The sequence below is a fragment of the Hemicordylus capensis genome, chromosome 15 (genome assembly GCF_027244095.1).
Source record: "Hemicordylus capensis ecotype Gifberg chromosome 15, rHemCap1.1.pri, whole genome shotgun sequence".
Taxonomy (NCBI): domain Eukaryota; kingdom Metazoa; phylum Chordata; class Lepidosauria; order Squamata; family Cordylidae; genus Hemicordylus; species Hemicordylus capensis.
In genome coordinates this window covers 12,354,833-12,377,039 of record NC_069671.1, presented here as the reverse complement: position 1 = coordinate 12,377,039, position 22,207 = coordinate 12,354,833, and the positions used below count along the sequence as shown (strand labels likewise).

The 22,207-nt window shown below is 50.2% G+C and overlaps 1 protein-coding gene across 20 annotated transcripts in view; it reads right to left on the bottom strand.

The window, feature by feature from the left end:
* NCOR2 (nuclear receptor corepressor 2) overlaps positions 1-22,207 on the bottom strand; it is a 318,459-nt gene that overhangs the window by 5,553 nt on the left and 290,699 nt on the right. For 18 of the 20 annotated variants that reach the window (XM_053279146.1, XM_053279152.1, XM_053279151.1 and 15 more), the window contains 8 exons: positions 14,562-14,708; positions 12,041-12,189; positions 10,476-10,675; positions 9,984-10,124; positions 8,858-9,003; positions 6,412-6,465; positions 3,633-3,863; positions 450-626 (listed from right to left, as the gene is read on the bottom strand). In XM_053279146.1, the coding sequence (XP_053135121.1) occupies positions 450-626; positions 3,633-3,863; positions 6,412-6,465; positions 8,858-9,003; positions 9,984-10,124; positions 10,476-10,675; positions 12,041-12,189; positions 14,562-14,708 (1,245 nt within the window). The remainder of the gene's footprint in view (positions 1-449; positions 627-3,632; positions 3,864-6,411; positions 6,466-8,857; positions 9,004-9,983; positions 10,125-10,475; positions 10,676-12,040; positions 12,190-14,561; positions 14,709-22,207) is intronic. The other 2 variants (XM_053279155.1, XM_053279156.1) reach the window with 2 other exon arrangements.

The following is a 22,207-nucleotide window of genomic DNA, read 5'->3' as shown; positions in this document are numbered from 1 at the left end:
CAGCCTTTGCTTGAGACCCACCAGTGCCCCTCGCTTCCTGTCTACTGGCCTCCCACACTTTCCCAGAATCATTGCCCTGGTCCAATCATTACATGCGCAGGGCTACACATGTTAAGGAGATTAATTTGCTATACTGACCGAGTCAAAACCTGTTGCCCAACAGATGCCATCTTAGGAGGACGATTCCTACTTTTCTCTCACGCAGGAGAGAATGCCTTAAGACCTTGCCTATTGCAACACATGTGTGTCTCACCTAAAAACAAAGTTATGATTCCACCCCTCAGTAGTGCTGTTTGTCATATGCAAACGCATGCAACTTAGCTGATTAATTACATGAGCTTGGGTTGTTTAATCGATGGAGATGTATTTCGTCAGATGGCAGAGAACCCATTCACGTCCCTTCCTACCTCCGTCAGTCATGTGCAAAACAGAGAGCACGGACGCCTCACCTGCGGAGGAAGGCCTGTCCTCCCAGACACGGTTGGTGAGCGGTGTCCTCCTGTTACAGTCTCCCTCCGAGTGAACAGACGAAACAGACGGTGGCCTCTCTGTGGAGGACAGGCCTGGTCCAGGAGATTTGGCCTTGCGACTGTTGGCTCTGGCAGCAATCTTTGGCTTCCCTCCTCCTGGCAAAAGAAGGACTTTTCAAACAACCAGTGATGGTCAAACCTTTGGAACAAGGTGGGCTTGGTGCCCAAATGGAGGTGCCTTAAAAGGGGCTTTATATCACAGGAGTAGAAAAACAACCAGGCTTAGCAGAGAGCAGATAGACCGAGAAAGCTGGGCAGCGTAGGCATAAACCCCCACTCCCAAATGAGCCAGGAGTTTAACAGATGGCCAGTAGGCAAGCTGCCATCACCGCCTCAGGTTCCCCATGTGCCAAATGAAATCAAGAACCCACCTCCTGGGGTTGGAGTCAGTGTTCCCTCTAACAGGAATTCCCAGGTGTTGTGGACTACAACTCCCATAATCCCCAGACCAAGGGCATTGCACCTGGAGATGCTGGGAGTTGTAGCGAACATCATCTGAGAATCCCTGTTAGAAGGAACATTGGCTGGAGTGAGGCTGAATGAGGTAATAGCTCTAAACTGCAGCCCTCCTTCCTTTGGGCATTCCTTTTCTAAGGGAGCCCCATTTAAGAAGCTGTCTATGTACAGACAGTGTGGGGAGATGGTCCTGTGGACCAGCAGGATAGCTCTGGGGAAGCTAAGGCTGCTCTCCACACACTTACCTGGCAGGAAGTGCTGCTGGACTCAATGGGACTAACTCCTGACTAAACAAGCACAGGACTAAATTGCACGTCAGCCAGCTCGGAAGTGGGAACGGCCAGTCCTTGAGGACGTGCCAAATGCGATCTATCTGCACATGCACAGACTGCACATTCCCTTGACTGATTATCTAGACACATTTCATACTGGTTTTCGGGCGGGCTATGGGGTGGAGACTGCTTTGGTTAGCCTGATGGATGATCTCCAATTGGCAATTGACAGAGGAAGTGTGACTCTGCTGGTCCTTTTGGATCTCTCAGCGGCTTTCGATACTATCAACCATAGTATCCTTCTGGAACGTCTGAGGGGGCTGGGGGTGGGAGGCACTGTACTACAGTGGTTCTGCTCCTACCTCTCGGATAGATTCCAGATGGTGTCAATTGGAGATTGTTGCTCTTCAAAATCTGAGCTCAAGTATGGTGTCCCGCAAGGCTCCGTACTTTCTCCAATGCTTTTTAACATCTACATGAAACCGCTGGGAGAGATCATCAGGGGATTTGGAGCTGGGTGGTACCAGTACGCTGATGACACCCAGATCTACTTCTCCATGTCAACATCTTCAGGAGCTGGCATATCCTCCCTAAATGCCTGCCTGGAAGCAGTAATGGGCTGGATGAGGGTGAATAAACTGAAGCTGAATCCAGATAAGACGGAGGTACTTATTGTGCGGGGTCAGAACTCGAGAGATGATTTTGATCTCCCTGTTCTAGATGGGGTCACACTTTCCCAAAAGGAACAGGTTCGCAATCTGGGAGTACTTCTGGATTCACACCTCTCCCTGGTTTCTCAGGTTGAGGCGGTAGCCAGGGGTGCTTTCTATCAGCTCTGGCTGATAAGCCAGCTGTGCCCGTTTCTCGAGATCAGTGACCTCAAAACTGTGGTACATCTGTTGGTGACCTCCAGACTTGACTTTTGTAATGCACTCTATGTGGGGCTGCCTTTGTACGTAGTCCGGAAACTTCAGTTGGTTCCCCATTTCTCCCAGGTTGGTCTCTGGGTCATCTCGGAGAGACCATGTTACTTCTTTACTGATGGAATTACACTGGCTGCCAATAGGTTTCTGGACAAAATACAAAGTTATAACTTACAAAGCCCTAAATGGCTTAGGCCCTGGGTATCTCAGAGAGTGTCTTCTTCATTATGAGCCCCACCGCCCATTGAGGTCATCTGAGGAGGTCCGTCTCCAGTTACCGCCAACTCGTTTGGTGGCTACACAGAGATGGGCCTTCTCAGTTGCTGCCGAGAAGGTTGTGGCCTTCTCAGTCGCTGATTGTGGACTGCGATCTCTGCTGAGATATGATCCTCCCCATCTCTGGCAATTTTAAAAAAACACTTGAAAACCCATCTTTTCACCCAAGCTTTCTCAGCTTCCTAAATGTTGGGGTTTTTAATATCTGGTCTATTTTAAAATTCAAAACCCGATTTTGGGGTTTTTAATCACTGTAATTGTTTGTTTTAAAATGTTTTAAAATTGTTAATTGTTATATTGTTTTTAAATTTGTTTTAGCCCTTTATTGTTTTAGTGGTTTGTTTTAATTGTAAACCGCCCTGAGCCATTTTGGAAGGGCAGTATACAAATCAAATAAATAATAATAATAAGAAGGTGAGGATCCTGATTTAGCAAGAGATGTGGGTGCAGAAAGCTGCTTCTGCTTGCAGGGAGCTCCTCCATTGGATTAGGAGGAGGAAGCCTGGAGTGGAGTCAAGGAGGACAGAAGGAAAAACATGACCTTGTGTTTTCCCTCCCCTCTCTCTATTTCCTTTGGGGGTGGAGGTCACACACAAAAGGAGGAACCAAATACACAACCCATGAACCTTTTGCATTTCTAATTGACAACAGCATCAGATACACCATTTATGTGAGTGTGCAGGTGAATATAAATTCAGAGTGTGCTTTTCCTAGCCTTAAATGTACTTGTCCACAACCTTCCCTCCCAAGAAGGAGTCAGTCCCTCCCTAACTGTGACCTGAGGAGAAGTTGTGGGGGCGGCGAGGTTGTGTGATTTCTTTTCTTTCTCACCCCCTCAGTGTTTTAACCACTTTTTTTTTTTTTACTATGTAGGAAGAAAACTATAATACATGAAAATAAGATCAAAAGAGGGACAAAACAAAAAACACCCCCCCGCAAACAGCACAATTGTCAGTGTTTTAGAAAAAGCCAAACAGCACCTTTCAGCCTACCAAATTAAAAAATGCTTATCAAAAAGGAACTGGGATTAATCAGCATGAATTAATTACAAATAAACAAGTAAATGGCCAAAGCTTAAAGATTAAGGGGGGAGGGGGCAGGAAGAGCACAAACCCACCGAAAAAAGATGAGAGAGGATTAATAATGCGACGAAAAGTTGGGAAAGGGGTGCAGACCTGGCAAGGAGGCACGCATGTCGTCAATCCGTCCGTCAGCAGCGGTTACAGGCATAGTAGCGGGCAAGCTCGCACTGGCATTCAGAGGGTTAAAAGCATTGGCACTGAGAGGAGAGCGTTCGTCCCACTGCTCGTCATATTTACCCATTAGGGCCTTCCTAATAATTGCCTCCAACCCCATGTTGGTACTGGAATTTTCTTGGACCGACTGGCTCCTACAACTGATTAACCCTGGGAGGTGTGGAAGGAGGGGGAGGAGAAACGGGGGTGGGGAGTGGGAGAAATGGGGAACCAAATAAGAAATAGAGCGGGAGGTGGGGTGGGTCAGAGGAAAGGCAACAAGGGAGGAGGGAAGAAACAAACAGTCAGCACATTCTTGCAAAGCAACAAACTCTGTTGCGGCTGTCTTACTGGTTTCCAAAAACTCGGCAGCATAGTCGGGACGCCAAAGGGGAAACAAAAACTACTTACGGATTTTTGTTTCTGGAACACCACATGCACACACGTCTACACGCACCACACACACACACACACACGCTCAGCTTCTCCCCCAAGGCTAAACTTCTGGGAATGCCGGCTTCATGTTCACCCCAGGGGGGTTGGCATAGACACACGGTGGCATTGTGATGGCTGCCACACCGTGCCCTCACCCTGGCTTGGTTCGGATGCTTGGAAGTCTCCCTTGTGGGAGAGGGAACAGTCTCTGCTCTGGTGCATCCCCAGTGGTCATTTGTGGGAGCTTAAAAATGCGCTGCCATCCTCACATGGATCCCTGTTGGGGGCAGCAGCTTGAACTGCGGCTGGGCCTGGGCTGCCCCATCCGGGCAGAATTTTATGTGTCTGGACCATGCGCCTATGTGACGCTGCTGCTCTCCTACTGGCTGGCGTGAGGTGAAACAGGAGGCTGGTTCACACAGCCATGAAACGGATAGGACAAACATCCAACTCAAGTTGGGGAGCTCTGCGTGCTCCTGTATCCTGAGCACGTGTGAGTAAAAAAAAAAAAAAAAAAGCAGGAGGCACAGGAAGTGATTGTCCGAGAGGTTCCTGCCGAGTAGGAGGGCTCCCTCCTCCCCAGCAGCTGCAACCAGCTGTTTCATGAGGCAGGCGGAAAAGCCTCCTCCCCAGCGGGAGCCTCGCAGCCGATCACTTCCCGCAGCGACTCCCTTGTGGTTGTTTTTTATTTGCACACGCTCCCGAACTTGGGTAGGGCACTAAATAGACTAAACAGAATCAGTCTATTTAAGTCGGAGGAAAAGCAGCATTCTTTGTCAAGGTGCGCTCCTTCTGTTGCAGTCCATTTGCACAGCAACAAATGCTCAGCGAGCAGATGACGACGGGTCCGCAAAGGAAACAGTTGCTCCCAAGGAGAGCACTCGTACGAAGAGCCACCAGGCTGCATTCCTAAATGCACTTGCTTGGAAATCAGCATACTCGGAGATTTATCTTCCAGATATCCCGACAGGGTGAGGGGAGAGAGTGCCCTCATGCAACTCTCCAGGACCAGTGAGGAGATGCCAAGGGCTGACAGGTCACCACACGGCACCAACGTCCGTTCTTGATGCGCAGCCAACTTCTCCTTCCCATCTGGGACTAAGAGAGATTGCTCGCTTGGGCACACTTTGGTTGGCTGTAGGAGCTCCACAATCCCACAGAGAGCTCCATGCATAAACTTTCCACTTAACCAACGGGGTGGAAAGAAAATGGAATCTAAGCGCTGCATTTTTCTCGAGCCTAGAGAGTTCCCTTCCAACAAAGGAAAAGTCTCCAAATCCCCTTTCCCATTTACTTTTTAGATTAACATTTCCATGAAGAAGCAGCAACGCTGGCCTGTCCTAATTCTCCAACTTGACTCTCTAAACTTTAATGCAAATTTACTGACAGGTGTTCAGTAAACTGAGGTGTTATCAGTGTGGTTACTCAGAAAAAGGAAGCTACAAAAATAGTTGCAGGAGGAAGTGGGTTATCTCCCCAACTTCACTGCCTCCTGGGAGAAACAGCAAAGACAGAATCTGACAGGGGAGCCTGCCTTTCCCATCCTGTGTGTACATGGAGGCATTCCGCACGGATGCTCTGGATTTTCCAGAGTCCATCCTGCCCCTGTCTCCAATCCAGACACCACTCCATATGCTGAATTCCACTGCCGAAGGGGGGAGGTTGTAAGGGCAAAGAGACACCTAGAGGGAGACAGGCTGAGGAAACTCTGTGTGTCTGTGTGTTTGTGTGTGTAGGGGACAGTTGGTGTTGCAATTATGAGTCATCAGAAGCCATGCAGTTATGGTGCAGCAATGCACAAAGACCGGAGGAGGCACTCTGGGTCAGCCGCTTGCCAACCATTCCCAGGGCAAGATGGGACGTACCAAAATAAACAAACAAATAAATAAACAAATTGGAGAGAGACCGAGCAACATGGAGCTGAAGGAACCTTGTTTTTACAAATTCACGTACGATGTGTCCCCGATTCCTTTCCGCCCTGGGCTGGCCTCCCCGTTTTCCACACAGCGGCCTCACGGACAAGCAGCCCCACGGACCGTTTCAAGAAGGATCCCACCCTTCTGCACTCTTCTGTTTTCTTGTACAGCCAGCCAGGAATGGGTGAATGGGGAGGGGGTCGTTTGCCACTGTAAGCCTAACCTCACTTTTGCCCAATCAGACTCTCAGCCCGGCTGCTCACGGCGGCATCTATGATGTCTCGATTATGTAAAGGTGCTTGCAGACTTCTGTGTGGAAAGCAGGGGAGAGTCAGACACAGGAGGGGAAGGAAGCACAGCAGAGTTACCTGTTCCAGTAATGGCCGGCATGTTGAAAATCTCCGTTCCAGGTTGTCCAACATCTAGAGGGGGAAAAGAGAAGGGGATGCACCCCAGGCATGAGCAGCTGCCTCGCAGTCCCCTGAAATGTGCTCTTGTAGAACTCCCTGCCATTCCCCGCCATCCCCACCACAGCATCCCTCCAGTGGCGGTGGCTGCTGTTTAGCTGAGGTTTCTTTCTTTTGAGAGTGGAAGCCCTTTGGGGACATGGAGCTATGCTATGCTATCTGGACCGCTTTGGGAACTTTTGTTGAAAAGCGGTATATAAACATTTGCATTCATATTCCAGCAGGAGAACCTCCGTGAGGATCATACTCAAAACCGGAATACTTTCTCTCTCAGCAAAGATGTCATAATTGAGTCTTGCTGTCCTTGACACAACTGGACTCCTTTTTAAATGTAAGGCACGACCCATTTTTTATTTATTTTTTGAAATTTCTTCCTGCCAGCTCCCTTGCTGAATAGAAGCGAGGTCACAGGACACAGCTGAGAGTCCTTGAAGAAGTGACCATGATACGGTTGAAATAACGGCAATATCAAGAGGAACATCTCTTAGCTGTCTTGTTCAACAGGATTGTTCTGAGAGGGACTGAGGTAAGGTTACAAGCAACTGCACAGCGCTGGGTAAACTGCATTATGAACCTCTCTGTTCTATCCATAGTTAGTAAACACCAAGAGGAAGCATTTCTAATATGATGCTTCTATCCACGCTAACAGGAACTTCTACGGCTGGGCCAAATTTGGTGATGGGCTGGTTCAGCCACGGCTGAGACAGTTGTTTGAACTACAAGGCCCCTAACCATTGTTACGAGGCATAAACCTCAGTCACAAGAGTGTTAGTTGATTAATTGATTAATCAATGCAATCTGGGTAAAACTGCATGAAAGAGCTTGAAGCAAGACGTATTCTTTGATGCACATAGGTAGACATAATATGGAAGAGGCATCTCATAGTCAAAAGGGCATGCTTCTTCTCAAGATATAAGAACGGCTGAAGGCAAGTGCTAAGTACTTGCATTGATTTTTTTCTGTAAGAAATTTATTCATGACCTCACAGCTAAATTATCAAATCATGAAGTCCAGAAACTCAGTTATCAGAAACATCTATTATATTAATTCTCGTAGAGGTGCCTCTGTGGAGATGCGTCCGGGCAACCCAGCGGATTGGCTGGGCGGTGGTTGGCCGCGTAGGGAGGAAAGGAAAAGGAGGAAAGCGGGCAAGCGGAGAGGAGAACTGAACGGACTGGGGCAGAAGGGAGCGGGGAAGCTGTGGGGAGAGAAAGCGGCAGAGCCTGGCTGGGCAGCGACACAGAAATGGCTGGCTGCTTCAGAAGACGCTCGCTAGAGCCATGCAGGAAGGAGCTGGCTGAACACTTGGCCACCCGACACTAGGGACTGGAGGAAGGAGGAGGCAGCAACGGCCAGCAAGGAAAACACAAGCAGGCTAAAAAGTGGGGGGGGGGAGCATGAATGAGAGAGAGAAAATGAGAGAGGGAGGGAGCAAGCTGGGGCAGAAGGCTTGGGGGGAGAGCGGACTGCGGCTGGAGGGGAGCGGACTGGGGCAGAAGATGGGGGGTAGTGTACTGTGGAGGCAAGCGGCAGGCTACAGAGCTGGTACTTGGCCCAGTGGCGAGTCCGCTTGCCAGTGGAAGCCAGGTGGCGGCGGGCCACGGAGGCCAGGTGGCGGCGGGCCACGGAGGCCAGGTGGCGGCGGGGGGGCCTGGCTCGCCCGTGGAGGCAAGGCACCCTTGGGAGGCTGGGGCGGGAGGGAACCAGGCGGCGAAACTTCCCTGTTCGCTGCCCGGGAGGAGGAGCAGCAGCGGCGGGGGCCTTTTCGGCTGCCCGCTGCCCAGTAAGGCCTGTGGCAGCAGAGGTAAAAAAACTCAGTGCGGGGAGGGCAAGAGAGAGTGGGGGAGGGAGGGCAGGAGGGAGGTGGAGAAAGCCAGCCCCAAAGAGCACACAGATGCTCTGTGCAGGTCAGCTAGTGGACATTAATGTGTATGGAACAATTAGAGCAGCATTAAAGTTGTTGAAAATTTTAGCGCAGGTAAGAGTGACTGATGTTGTTTTGGAAATCAATGTACAGAATTCTGGAAAATAAAAGTTTAAAAATGGCACTTGCCATTTAAGGCAAATGTCTGATTGCCTTAAAAGTGGAAGATCTGCTGATCAATTAAATCAGGGGCACCTTCCTGGTTGATCAAAAGCTTTCCCATCCATTAGGATTGCAACCCTAAATGTGTTCACTAGTGAGTAAGCCCCAGTGAACACCCCGGGACTTCTTTCTGAGCATGCAGAGGATTGCACAGTTCAGCTGCAACACGGAAGCAACGAATTGTAACCGTTACAGAAGTCCTCCTGCCTGCCTGCCTCTACGGGTGGCAGGAATAACGCCCCCAGCCCAGGCAGTCCTTACTGTACTCTGCCTCGCTCCGGCTGTTTGTGCTGAGCTTCTTGATCATCTCTTGCTTCTTCGATTTCACCATGGCCGAATTGCTCTCTGTCAGTTTGCTGAAGAAGGCTGGTGGCTGTGCGTTATTCCCGGGGGATTTTGAGCCCATCCTGCAGGGTGGAAAGATGCCACATCAGACTGTGGGCATATCGACCACAGCTCCATGGGAAGCAGCTAAAGCTAGGAGTTCTATGCTAAACAGGTTCCTGCAAAGGCCGCAAGTGCGCGCGCACACACACACACACACACACACTCTCTCTCTCATCCCCTTTGCTGATTTATACTGTATTTACCTTAACCCAAGACTAGGTTTTTACCATGTTCCCTGATGTTAGAAATAGGGGTGGGGTGGCCGGGTCATCTTAAATCCAGAGTCCTCTTCCTTGCAGGTAAATACAGGTATAACCTATCTCTAACCCATTCCTTCTATTTGGGTAAATATCATACACAGGCCAATATACATGGGACCAATTGATGCTTGTTTTAGGGGTGCCCAAAGGCAAAGTATTGTGCTTCCTTGGTGGTGTTCCTCACAGAGATATTCAAGTGGGCAGTTGGTCCAAGGCAGTTTGTTCCCATCACTTTTACACAGAAGATGAATAATTCCATCTTTATCCCGTCCACCCTCCAAGGATCTCAGAGCAGTGTGTTTAGTTCTTTCTACTTTCTGCCCCAGTTTTATTCTCAGAATGACTCTGTGATGTAGATTAGATGGAGAGAGAGAGAGGGTAATCAGCCCAAGGTGAGCCTCATGGTTAAATGGGGATTTGAACTGGGGTCTTCCAGATCTTAACCTGACACTCTTAGTCCAATGCATCTCTGGAGAGATGGCTGGCTTTTGGAAGAGTGTATGCAAAATAGGCTGGTTTGATGTTTTAATTCAAGTTGAAATACATTTAACATACAAGGGAAAAGTCTGACTGCCCAACAAGCTAGCTAGTGCTTTTCAGGACAGAAGACACAATACGTGAAATACCGGGCCGGGGTGGTGGTGGGAGATATGAAATGGGGGGGATCTACAGAACAAAGGCATGAAATTACTGAACTCCTGGCCAACCCAGTCGCTGTGCTTTCTTGCCATCCACATTACCTCTGCTCCAGCTGTTCCCCTTCTCGATAAAAAATGGGATACGTGGCATTCCTCATGTGGTTGGGCTCTCCCATTCCATCTGGTGGAGAGATGGGCTCTATGCAGTTGTCAGAAGCAGGTGCTCGGATTTGCTCAGGAGACCTGAGGAGGGAAGTCACAGCGAGGCCATGTCAGCCACTCTGGCAGGGCACAGCAGGGGAAGGTGAAAGGGAAGGCGCCAAACCGCTCTGCAGAGCCAACCAGCCAGTGGCAGAACCTGATGGGAAGAACTGGACCACTTACCAAAAAACCAAGTCTTTTTAAAAACCATATTGCCTCACTGGGAAAGGGCAGCACATGCCAGACTTTCTCCCATGCAATCAGGGGGACTTAAAAGTGGGTCGTTTTGCCTGGACTGAAACGCCTCGTTTCTGTAACCTATCTGAAGTATCAGGAGAGGATGGGACAGAAAGACAAATCAGGAGCAAAAAGGCAGGGAAGAAGCAACCTCACCTTTTGCTTCCTTCACTCTCTGGAGAGATTCTTGAGGCAGGGATGTGCTCCATTTGCTGCTGCTGGATATAAGCCTCGCTGGGGGTTCGCCGGAGGTCCAGCACGGGGCTCGGAGCCCCTAGGAAGGAGTAGACTTGGTTCTGGATGTGGGAGTTAAGCTGCTGGGGATGGTGGCGTGTGTAGTCCTGGGTGATAACCTCCTACAAGAGAAGAGAAGAGAGTTGGTCTCCGATTCTTCCTCGCATGATACACAATCTGCTTGGAGGAGTCTGGGTGAGCAAGACCGCCACAACAAAGTACATGAGCATCCCTGATGTGGCTCATTTGCTGATCCACATGGCTGCCTTTAGGGGCTCTGGGCACTTTCCTCTTCCTTTTCCACAAGCAAGACCCCAGCAAGGCCGCCACAGAAGAAGAAACAGCCACCCACAATATCAGGTTTCCAAAGGGTTACGGTACAGCCAGGAGAGATTCATCAACCCCCTTGCCTACCCCTTTATTTGAGAAATAATTCATTTTCCTAGAGCAACTGGTTTCAAACTTTCTGTCTTCAGGGCACACATTCCACACATATTTGTCTGTGGAGGAGTGTCTGAATTCCAAGGAACGCACTAAGGTGCACACTCAGTTCATGGGGGGACTCACCACTGCCTTATGTGGACTAAGTGTCCTGCAGGACATACTCTGCGCTCTCCGGCAACTGCAGACCCCAACAAGGATGGGGAGGATGAGGGGGAGGATGCTTTCAGAGAACCTTCTCTGCCATAACTGACCTTCTCACTGAGGAGTTCTCAGTGAACCTGCAAGCAACTTCAGGGTAACAAGCAGTTCCCAGGCTCAGTAAAGGGCAGACAACCATTCTGCCAGGTTGCTGCTGACAACTTGGAAAGAGAAGGAAAGACACTTCCTATCCTCCCTGATGAGCAGCAGCACTTAAGTGGTTTCTGTGAAAACTGACTTGAGGTCTAGGTCCAAAAGGCAGCACTTTTCCAAATGGCAACTCTCTTGGCAGCAGCAGGGAGAGAGCAATGCTTCTGTTCAACCTAGAGCCAACCATCTCTCCAGGGGCTGTTGGCTGGGGTTTCCCTTGGGTTTCTTTTTAGATGGTGAGTCCCTGTGTAGTTTTTAGTTTATTCTATTGCTTTGAGAACTTTTTATTGGTTGAGAAGTTGGATTGATGATGATGATCATCCAGTTTGCTGGATCATTATGGACTAAGTCCCAAGGATAAGAGCGGCTTAGATAAAATCATGGAGGACAGGTCTAGCAGTGGCTACAGGTGGTCTCCAAGCCCAGAGGCAGAATGTGTCTGAATGCCAGTTGCTGGGGAGCCACAGCAGGAGAGAGGGCCTGCTCTCACCTCTTGCCTGTGGGCTTCTCAGAGGCATCCGGAGGGCCACTCTGTGAAACTGGATGCTGGGCTAGAGAGGCCTTCTTGGGCCTGATCCAGCAAGGCTGGTTGTTACACTGAAACACTGATGTGGAAAAATTCTCTCCCCTCAACAGAACAAAACTGCTGCCCAGTGTGTCACCCAGCCTAAAGAAGAAGAAAGAATGCTAATTACACTGATATGCTGTGCCAAGGTGACAACCCGCTGATGGCCTTTGGCGTTCTGCGATCCTGGAAATGGCTGTCCAGGTGACTGTCGGCCTTCAGGGAGCTGTTGGAGCTGCTGCAGGTGTGACATTTCTGCGGCAGAAGGTTTGAGGGAGCCTGCCGGAAAAGAGAAAATGGGGCAGGATGAGATGAGGCACTGAAATTCAACTGGGTCGGGTAGTCAAGTCAGTCAGTCTTTATTGATATGGACACAGAGCAGCAAATGCTCAATACAAGTCAGAAAAAACAAAGTAATTAAGCATAATACAGTAGCAGAATTAAAACTGTATCAAACGATGCCCACCTGTGCAGAGTAAACCCTTTCATTGGGTGGGGGCTAATGTCTGTTGCCAGATTTTCCTAGCAATCCAGCAAAACTTGGTGACATTTAGAAATATCTCAACTTTCTGGTCAGAAATCTTTTTTTACAGAAAAGAGATCTGAATGGCCTAGGAAGCTGATTAAAAGTGGGGAGATATAATGGTGGCGAAAATCCCTGTCTAGATCACAATACAGGAAAACATGCGCTGTAGTTTCAATCGTGCCTGATGTGCAAGGGCAGTCTTTGGGCGGATGGACTTTTCCTAAACTTTCCTTCAGGCACTGCGGTAGGTGACACATTAGAAAGGGCGAGTGTAAACATCCTGCGACATTAGGGAATTGTGATTTGAGATATGTCTCAAGCAGGATTGAGATTAAATGGCTGGCTTCCAAGAAATACACCCCTGGGGATCAAGTGTTGTCCTATTTGTGCCTCCATGTCAGAGACACACTAAGAGCTGCTTTAGCTCAGGCATATCCCATGTTTTAATAAAGGCTCCAGGCTGAAGCCATATAGATTTAACTTCTGATGAACTGCTCTTTTCCAAGGTGAGTTGAAATTGTCTGGCAGGAGGGTAGCCAAGCCAGCAGGATGGTAGTTTGGCCTTAACGAGCAATCAAAGACACGCAACCATACCCTGGGTTCAGCCTTGGGGGTGGCTGCTTCTATGCGGAGGACTACCCTGGGTATGCACCGAGGAACCTGAAAAAAAGTTTCTCAAATTTTTTGTTTGCATCACCTCTAGTGCAGGGAGGTTACTATCTGGACCAAGTTGTGTTCCATAAAAGAGCTGAGAGTGGGATTTTGCCAGGAATAATTTTACTGCCGCGGGGATGAAATGTGTGCCACCGGAGCGGGAAAAATATTGGATGGCTAATGCAGGCTTTGGGGCATTTTGGACATACTGGAGGTGCGCACTGCACTTGCCTGAGGCATGAAAAACAACGCTCAAACATTAAAAGTTTTGTCTGAGTCAGGTATGTGCTGCTGCTGCTTCTTTTTTGAAACAAGTAGTTGGTTCTGGAGTTCTCAAATTCCCTTTAAGCCAAGAAGAGAAAACCCTCACATTTAATTAAAGCAAGCGAAGACAGAGTTGGAAAAACCAAGTATCATTCCCTCCAAAGGGAGGCTGATGCTACATGCAACTTATAAGGGGCGTGTGCCTCTTCCTGATTTGGGGACCCCAGAGGGCAGGAAATATGATGGCCTCAACTGCCCCTTGGTGCATTTTGGGAGGAGGGGCAGCTAAAAATTATTGTGAATCTTGCAACTGCTTTTTGTATAGTGCTGCTCCTATTTTTACTAGTAAATTATTTATCATGTTGATATCTGGCCTGTCTTCCATCATGCATGGGGTTCCTTCCCAACTAGTCTCCTAGCCAGCTACTGACTTGACCCAGATCTGCTAAGCTTTAGTGACGTTGCCTTCAGACCATGTTCCAAAACTATTCATCATTGGTTGTTTTTAAATGTGCTGCAATGTGCATTATTAGTATTATTATTATTTGGGTATATGTCTTGGTTACCTTCCTTACCCCACAGTTGACATTCAGCCCTTAGCAGCACAAAACCCAGGGCTGACTGGCTGGCAAGTTGGCCAGACGGGCATCACAGGATTGGAGCCACCTCAAATAAACACACATGGGAGCTCCTTCACCCGCCACACCAAGTCCAAATTCAAAGCGTCAAGTTCAAGTTCAAAACCGCAGATGTGCAAGACACCCTTCTGTGAATATTGAATCTGGTGCTTATTTTAAACCATGGATATGCGAAACCAAGAAAACTGAAACTACAGTGAACGAGGTCTGCCTATACCACCCTCTAGGGTGCGTGGGGGGTGGGGGGGTGGATTTGAAACCCTGCAAGGATAAAGCTAGTTTATTGTACAGAATGTTTGTACTCTAGCATTCACTGATAAGCTAGCTTTCCACGTGCATGGAGACCTTGCAATGGGGATGATTTTTAACATCTGATCCCCCCTCCATGTAATACCAACGTGGTTTGGTCCCCCTGCTTCCTCAAACGGTGTCCTCCAGTTTGACCTGAACATCTGGAAGAGTGTGGGATAAGGGTTTGCACAGTGAAATGCAGCCACGGGGGGGAGGGGGGGGAGGTTGTGTTGTAGGTCCCCTTCCAGGCTGGCACGGAAGCAGGCAAGCCCTCTCACCTGGCTGCTTGGACCGCAGGTCGAGTTCTCCACGCCCTTTCTCCATATCCTGGGACAGCTTGGTCCCTTTCTCGTGGGGCATGCTGTGGGGGGAGCTCACAGGGCTTATTGCTTCAATGCCATCGGCGCTGTAGCCTCCATGGAAAGCTGGGGGACATAAAGACAGTGAGGGTCTTACATTGTGATGACGACAATGCTGCTGCTTCTTCTCAAGAACTGCTACTGCAAAAACCTCATGCTAGATTCAACAGAGGGGGCAAAAGAAACCTTAAAGGGCTCTTCACACCTGTAAAAAGCTGTGCAACATCTTCTGTAGGATACCCTCCTCGCTTGGTCGCTGATGATCCAACAAAATTGGTTTTCAACACTCTAATCCAGGCATGGGCAGACTTAAGGTGTATGGGCCCTACTTTGTTTTTTATTATGATCCTGAGGTCCAACTACTGGGGCCAGGTGCATAGTAATGGCTGAGGACAAGGGGAGTGGAGGTACTTAGAATAAAGACCAGGGTGTTTCTAGGCATATGCTCAGCCCACAACTGGTTTTCAGTCCCAGAACTAAGCCTGCTGCCTCGTCACCCCAAAATCCACTCCTGGTTTCCCTCCTGCAAGCTTTATTTGCTATGGCAGCCAACCTTAGGAAGAGGAAACACCTTTCTGTTTCGGCTTGTGTTAAATACCTGGGAGTCAGAAACCCGTGCTGCCATATTGCAAGTCACCCAAGAGATCATCTAGTAGCTCCCAATATACTTTTTGTCCAACACCCCTACTCTAACCTGTGTGATTGCACAGAGGGGACACAAATTGCAGATATGTTGCGGGGAATAGCAGACAAATGCACCCGCTTTTCAGTAATAAAACTATAGTTAGCATTTCCCTCGAGAAGATACAAAACCAGAAGCTGGTAGAGCAAACATCAAAATTGAGTTTAGAAACTCAAGGTAAAACATGGCTACTACTCTAGAGTGAGATGCAATATACAGAAGAGCAATTTGAAGCAAGAGAAGCAAATGGATGTTTTCTCACAAACAGAGACATCTGTACTCTTCCCGAATCTGTAGGAAGCTCTCGGCTGGTCCAAGGAGACTCTACTAGGCTGGACAGCCTGCTCCTCTTACTCAGCACAGAGGGCATGAGCACCAACCCTGCCTAAAGAACAAGGGCCCAGCTAGTCTAGCTTTCTGTTTCCAACAGGAAGTCCAATGCTGCCAGGGGAGGAAGTCAGCAGATGACCCTGACTGCTTCTTTTCCAACAACGGAAGAAAGGCTAATGGCCACTGACACACCCATCTTCTGGGGAATTAAGTCTCATCCCTCTTTCAGGCCATCCAAGCGAGTCTCCTGTGGCTGCCCGCCTAGTTGTGGAACTTCAGTAATCCTGTTAGATGGATTAGCTTTTGTGTCGACTGGCCATTTAACTTTATGAAGACACCGGCTGGCAGAAATAGAAAGAGCTATGTTATCCTGCACAAGGACAAAGCAGAGAGTTTGGGGCAAAACCTGGACAATCTGCAGTGTCCAATTTCATTTTCAAAATGAGAAGTTCTAGTCCTTGGCACAAGAAACCTCCAAGCATCATCTTCTGCAGGTTGCAGCCTCTCAGGGCCAGGAAGTGGGGGCAGGGTGCTCCTCTTGGTGTCTAGCACCTATTCCTGGAAAACCTAGAGAATCTTATTCCCCCCCACCCCACCCCCCTTGACCATGTCATATACATAACTCACATGTGACGATCAGTATACCTTATACAAAGACAGCAAATTGGGTACGTTGGGGTTTTTTTTGCTCAAAACATACTCCAAGTCAAATCTGAACCACATTTTGGATCAAGAACCACCAGAACCCTGGAAATGAATCGTTGGCACTTACCTGAAAGGTCATTTCCCTCAGACGTATGGGTTGTATCTGCAAAGGATGCTGGGTTGTCTCGACCTCCTGCTCCTAGACAGGGCCAATCAAGAGCTTCGGCTCAAGGCAGGAGGGAGGGACAATCCCCTCATACTCCAGTACGTAGCCAGCTCTAAAACATGCTCCAGAACAATAAAATGAGAAACAAAAGGAAGGAAACAAACAAGCAAATGCAGAACAGCCAACAGCGGAAACTCGGCAAGGATCACAAATCCAGCTACGTCAGTTGAACTAGCTACAAACACCCTGCAGGGAGAACAAACCACCCCAGATAGGAAACTACCCCACAGGTATATGGGAGACAGACGGGGTCAGGATCACAGGACAGAGAAATGTACAGACTGGACGAACAAGCGGGAGGGGGCGGATACAACCTGTACCTCTGAGGAAAACGACCTTTCAGGTAAGTGCCAACGATTCATTTTCCCTCAGAGGAGGGTTGTATTTGCAAAGGATGATGGGACCTACCACAGCCCCTATGACAAACTGGGTGGGAGCTTAGAGGTCCGGTCTCAAGAGGGAACCACCTTCTGCAGAACCCTCCGACCAAAAGCTGCATCCGCCGAAGTCCAATCGTGAATCTTATAGTGCCTCACGAGGGTGGAAAGCGAGGCCCATGTGGCGGCTCGACAGATGTCGACCAGGGGGGCCAAAGTGGAGAGAGCGGCTGAGGAAGCTGTGCTCCTGGTAGAGTGGGCTGTAATCCCCTCTGGAACCGGCGAAGCAGAGGCAGAGTAGGCCAACCTGATGCATTGGCAGATCCAGTGAGATAATGTGGATGCTGAAACCTTCCTGCCTAAAGAGCAGTTCCTGAAAGAAATGGAAAAGGATTCGGAAACCCGAAAGGGCTTAATGCGCTTCAGGTAAATATGCACTGCTCTGCGGACATCTAAGGTGTGCCATTCACGCTCCTTAAGAGAGGAAGGATTAGGACAGAAGGAAGGAAGCATCAATTCCTGGGCCCTATGGAACCAAGAATTGACTTTAGGAAGGAAGGTTGGGTTGGTATGAAGGAGGACATAGTCTGGATAAACCAGACAGAGCTCCTTCCGGACAGACAGAGCGCGCAGATCAGAGATGCGCCTAGCGGAAGTAATGGCAACCAAAAATAAAACCTTAAATGAAAGTAGACATAAAGGTACGGATCGCAGAGGCTTGAATGGGGCTTTTGTAAGTGCCCGGAGGACCAAATTCAAGTCCTAAGTAGGAAACCTGTGGACTGTGGGCGGTTTGAGGACTGCTGCTCCCTTGAGGAACCTCTAGACATGGGGGTGCTGAGATAAAGAAGAGGACCCCTGCAACTGTAAGACAGAGGAGATTGCAAAAACTTGGCGGCACAGCGTATTGGGCAAAGACCCTGATCCAGACCTTTTTGCAGGAAACCCAAACCCTGGACTACTGAAGACAGCGGCGCGATCGCTTTGGAGGCACACCATTGTGCGAAGGCCTTCCATGTAGACTGATAAACTCTAACTGTGGAAGGTCTCCGGGAAGCCAAGATGGTGCCCTGGACAGAGGAAGAATAACTGCACGCTACTAAGGAGTCCCACTCAATCTCCACGTGAAGAGATTGAGCCATTCCGGCTCCGGGTGAAACACTGGAACCTGGCTGAGGTGAGCGTCGTTCCCCAGTGGAAGAGGTGGTCGGCTGGACAACTCGACAAGGTCTGAAAACCAGGGCTGGTGGGGCCAGTGCGGCGCCACTAGGACAACCTCTACCCCTAGCAGGCGTACCTGTCGAATCGTCTGCGGGATGATGGCAAACGGCAGAAAGGCGTAGACTAGACTGAGGGGGCCACGGAAAGGTCAGGGCATCCACGCCCTCCGCCTCGGGATATTGGTACCTGGAGAGGAAGCGCTCCAACTTTGCGTTGTCTGGGATGGCGAATAAGTGCACGGTCGGTCGACTGAATGTCAGATCAATCTGCTGGAAGGCTCGGGGATCTAGTGACCACTCTGCTGGGTCGATCCAAGACCGATTCAGCCAGTCCGCCACCATGTTCGGTGGCCTGCTGATGTGATCGGTTTCTAGGGTCAGTAGGTGTTGTTCTGCCCATGCCAGCAGGATTGAGGCCTCTCGCATCAGGACCCTGGACTTCGACCCGCCCTGCCGGTTGACGTGGGCTTTGGCAGTGGCACTGTCCATGCGGAGCCAACACATGACGGCCCTGGATCACCAGAAGAAACTCCATGAGGGAGAGTCTGATCGCGCGTAGCTCCAGCCAGTTTATGGAGTTGGCTCGCACAACTTCGGAACACTGACGCTGTGCCATGAGGCGTTGGCAGTGGCCCCCCCAGCCCAGGAGGCTGGCATCTGTCGTAACTTGAACATGGTCTACCGGAAGAAACCTGACCCCCTTCGCCGTGGCTGGGGACACCCACCAGTGCAAGGACTGAGTCACCCAGGGAGGGAGACTGAGGCGCATCCTGGACCTGCTCAGTACCTGGTCCTGGTATTTGAGAAGAAGCCACTGGAGAGGACGGGAGTGAAAGCGACTCCATGGCACTATGCCCAAGGTGGACACCATGAGCCCCTGTAGCTGAGACAGTGACAGGACATCAGACCTGGAGTGGGATATCAGTGCACGGCAGAGGGACGTCAACTTGTTCCTCCATTCTGGAGGTAGAGAGACCATCCCCTGGACTGTATTGATCAAAGCTCCGAGGTGAAGAACTTCGGTCTGAGGGACGAGAGAGCTCTTCTGGTAGTTCACAATGAACCCGTGCACCTCCAGGGTGGCAAGGGTTAAGCTGACATCCTGCTGGTCTCTGGATAAGGAAGGGGATCTGATTAACAGATCATCTAAATAGAGGTAACCATAGATGCCCTTGGTTCTCAAGTGCACCACAAGTGTCACCATGATTTTGGTAAACACCCAAGGCACAGTCGAGAGACCAAAGGGGAGTGCCCAATATTGGAAGTGCTGCATCTGATAAGCAAACCTCAGGAAACGCCTGTCCTGCACATGGATGGGTACGTGAAAGTATGCCTCCTTGAGGTCCACCGAGGCTAGGAAGTCCCCATCCTGCAGTGCCATGAGGATCAGGCGAAGGGTCTCCATACAAAAACCCCACCTCTGCAGAAACCTGTTGACAAACTTGAGGTCTAATATGGCTCTCCATTCTTCTTTGGAACCAAGAACAGAATGGAGTAGACTCCCCGTCCTGCGCTCCTCCGGAGAAACAGGTTCAATAGCACTTATGGAGACCAGGTGACGAATAGCCTCCACCATTAGGAGATGCTTGGACTCCTTGCGGGACTGAAGAGATGGAAGGAACCGATCTGGGGGCTGAGCTGCAAACTCCAGGGAATACCCCTGGGAGACAGTCTGCAGGATCCAGACATGCGAGCACGTCTGGGACCATGCTTGAGCAAACCTCTGCAACCTGCCTCCCACCTGGGGGGTAAGACTTCGCTGGTGAGAGTCATTGGGACTAGTTCCGCTTGAAACCGGCCTTGGGTGGCTGACCGGATTGCTGGACCTTGTGGAACGAATTGTCCCGAAAGGAAGATTGGTTCTTGGACCAGAAGGATCTGTCCTGCCTGGTCTGGTGGGAACGAAAGGGGGTTCTGTACCCCCTGAAAGGAGTGGAAGAAGGAGAAAAGTTTCGGCGATCAGAACGATTGGGTGTCGAGGAAGAAGGCATCACCTTCTTCTTGTCCTTAATGTCAATCAAAATAGGTTCCAACACTTCACCGAAGAGTTTTCCCCCTTTGAAAGGAGAATTGGCAAGATTGGTCTGTGACTTTTGATCAACTTTCCAATTCTTGAGCCATAAATGGCGTCGAACAGTAACATCTGAGGCCAGGGCTCAACCAGATAGCTGGGCTGTATCTAGTGAAGAATCTGCCATAAAGGTATGTCTTTCCCAGCTTATTCAGCCCTTGTTTGAAGACTAGTCAGCTCTGGGGGCACCAAAGGCGTGAGCTCTTTTACCCACAGGATGGCTGCCCGAGCAAAGACGGAGGTAACAGCTGAAGCCCTAAGGGACAGGGCAGTTGCCTCATGTGACCTGCGAAGGGCAGCGTCACATTTCTTGTCTTCAATATTTTTAAAGACCTCCTCGCCCTCCTTTGGAAGCATGGCCCCGGTCACCAGAGCAGCCACTTCCGCATCTACAGGAGGGACCTTAAGTTTCCCCATAAGAGTACTGGAAGAATTATACATGCGTCTAACCGTAGGCGGAGGGCCCTTGCCTTCAGTGGGCTTATCCCATTCAGACTGAAAAATGTCCAAGAATAACTGGGGACACGGGACAGCCACCTCAGGTGACTTTAAGGGAGCACAGTCGGATCCCCTTCAGAGCCCTCAGGTGCAGGCTGAACGACCCCCTCCAACCTCAAGGTCTTCTTAACCTTGTGAAGCAAAAGCGGGTAATCTGCTTGGGAAAACAGGTGATAGGGGGCTGATTGAGAACCCACAGCCTCGTCGTTGTCGCCAGAGAGCTCCCCCTCCTCCTGGTCAGAATCTGAGGGCTCGGAAGGAATGACGGGAGCCTGAGGAAGAGGAAAGGAGGAAACAATGGGAGCAGGGGAGGACGGAAGACAGCAAGGAGAGAGGGTTGGAGGCTCGCCGTTCTGTCCTGGAGCAGGGAGAACAGGCGGAAGGGCTGGCACGGCAGCAGGGCGCGCGGCAAAAGGAGCGCACAAAATGGTGGCCGCTGGGGACTGGGCAGCAAAAACAGGAGCCTGGAGGGAAGGAGGCGCAGCGACCGGGACGGGCGGCCAAGGCAACCTCTGAAACTCGTCAGCCACCATGCAGTGCATCAGTACCACGAAGGCCGGGTGGATATCCTCCTTGCTGAACTCAGCCTCAAGAGAAGTGGCGGCTGCTGCAGCTACACAGACCCGCTTGACGGGCGGTTCTGAAAGGAAGTCCACCCCATCCAACCGACCTCCGTCCGTGCCTACCATGGAGGGCGCTTCAAAACCGGACTCACGCTGCAGCACCGGGGCGGCGGCAATTGCATAATCCTCCTCTCTGTCTCCAAGAAGCGCACCTCTGCCAGAGGAGGTGAGGGGAGTAGACTGGCCAGCCTTTGATCTGGCTTCCGATGAAGCCTTATTTCAGTTCTTGGGCTGGGAAGCATTATCAGCTTGGGAGGCTTTGTGGCTTCGAGTCTTGGGCGCGGGAGCAGAGGCCGCAACCCACTCAGCCTGGCAGACCGAATGCGCAACCTAGTCCTCAGAGAGAGAGGGAGAGATCTCTCTCTTGCCGCGCTGGGACTCCAATGCCCTGATGAGGGCACGAGGAGAAGCGGCAGCGGAGGAAATTCCTGCTGTCTCCCTGCTACCCTCAACTAGTAATGCTTGCCGAGGCCACAAGGCAATAAAGGCAACGGGTAAAGGAGAGAGGCCAATTACAGTGGAAAGGAATTAGCAGAGGAGCAGAGGAAAATAGCACCTGCTGGAGTGAGAAAGGGCGAAGAACTGGAGTATGAGAGGATTGTCCCTCCCCCTTGCCTTGTGCCAAAGCTCTTGATTGGTCCTGTCTAGGAGCAGGAGGTCAAGACAACCCAGCATCCTTTGTGGATACAACCCTCCTCTGAGGGAAAACAAGGCTTTTGCCTTCAATGTTTGCTTCTCATGCAGGGCTCCTTAGGAGCTAACTGACTGTATCTGGTTTTGTCCCTGCTCTGCTGCCTCCTTTGTAGGTATTATGGACTACCAAAAACCACAATGGGGTGATCGGTGCATTGAGTTGAACCCCAATTAATCTTAAAGCTTGAGTCACAAAGTAT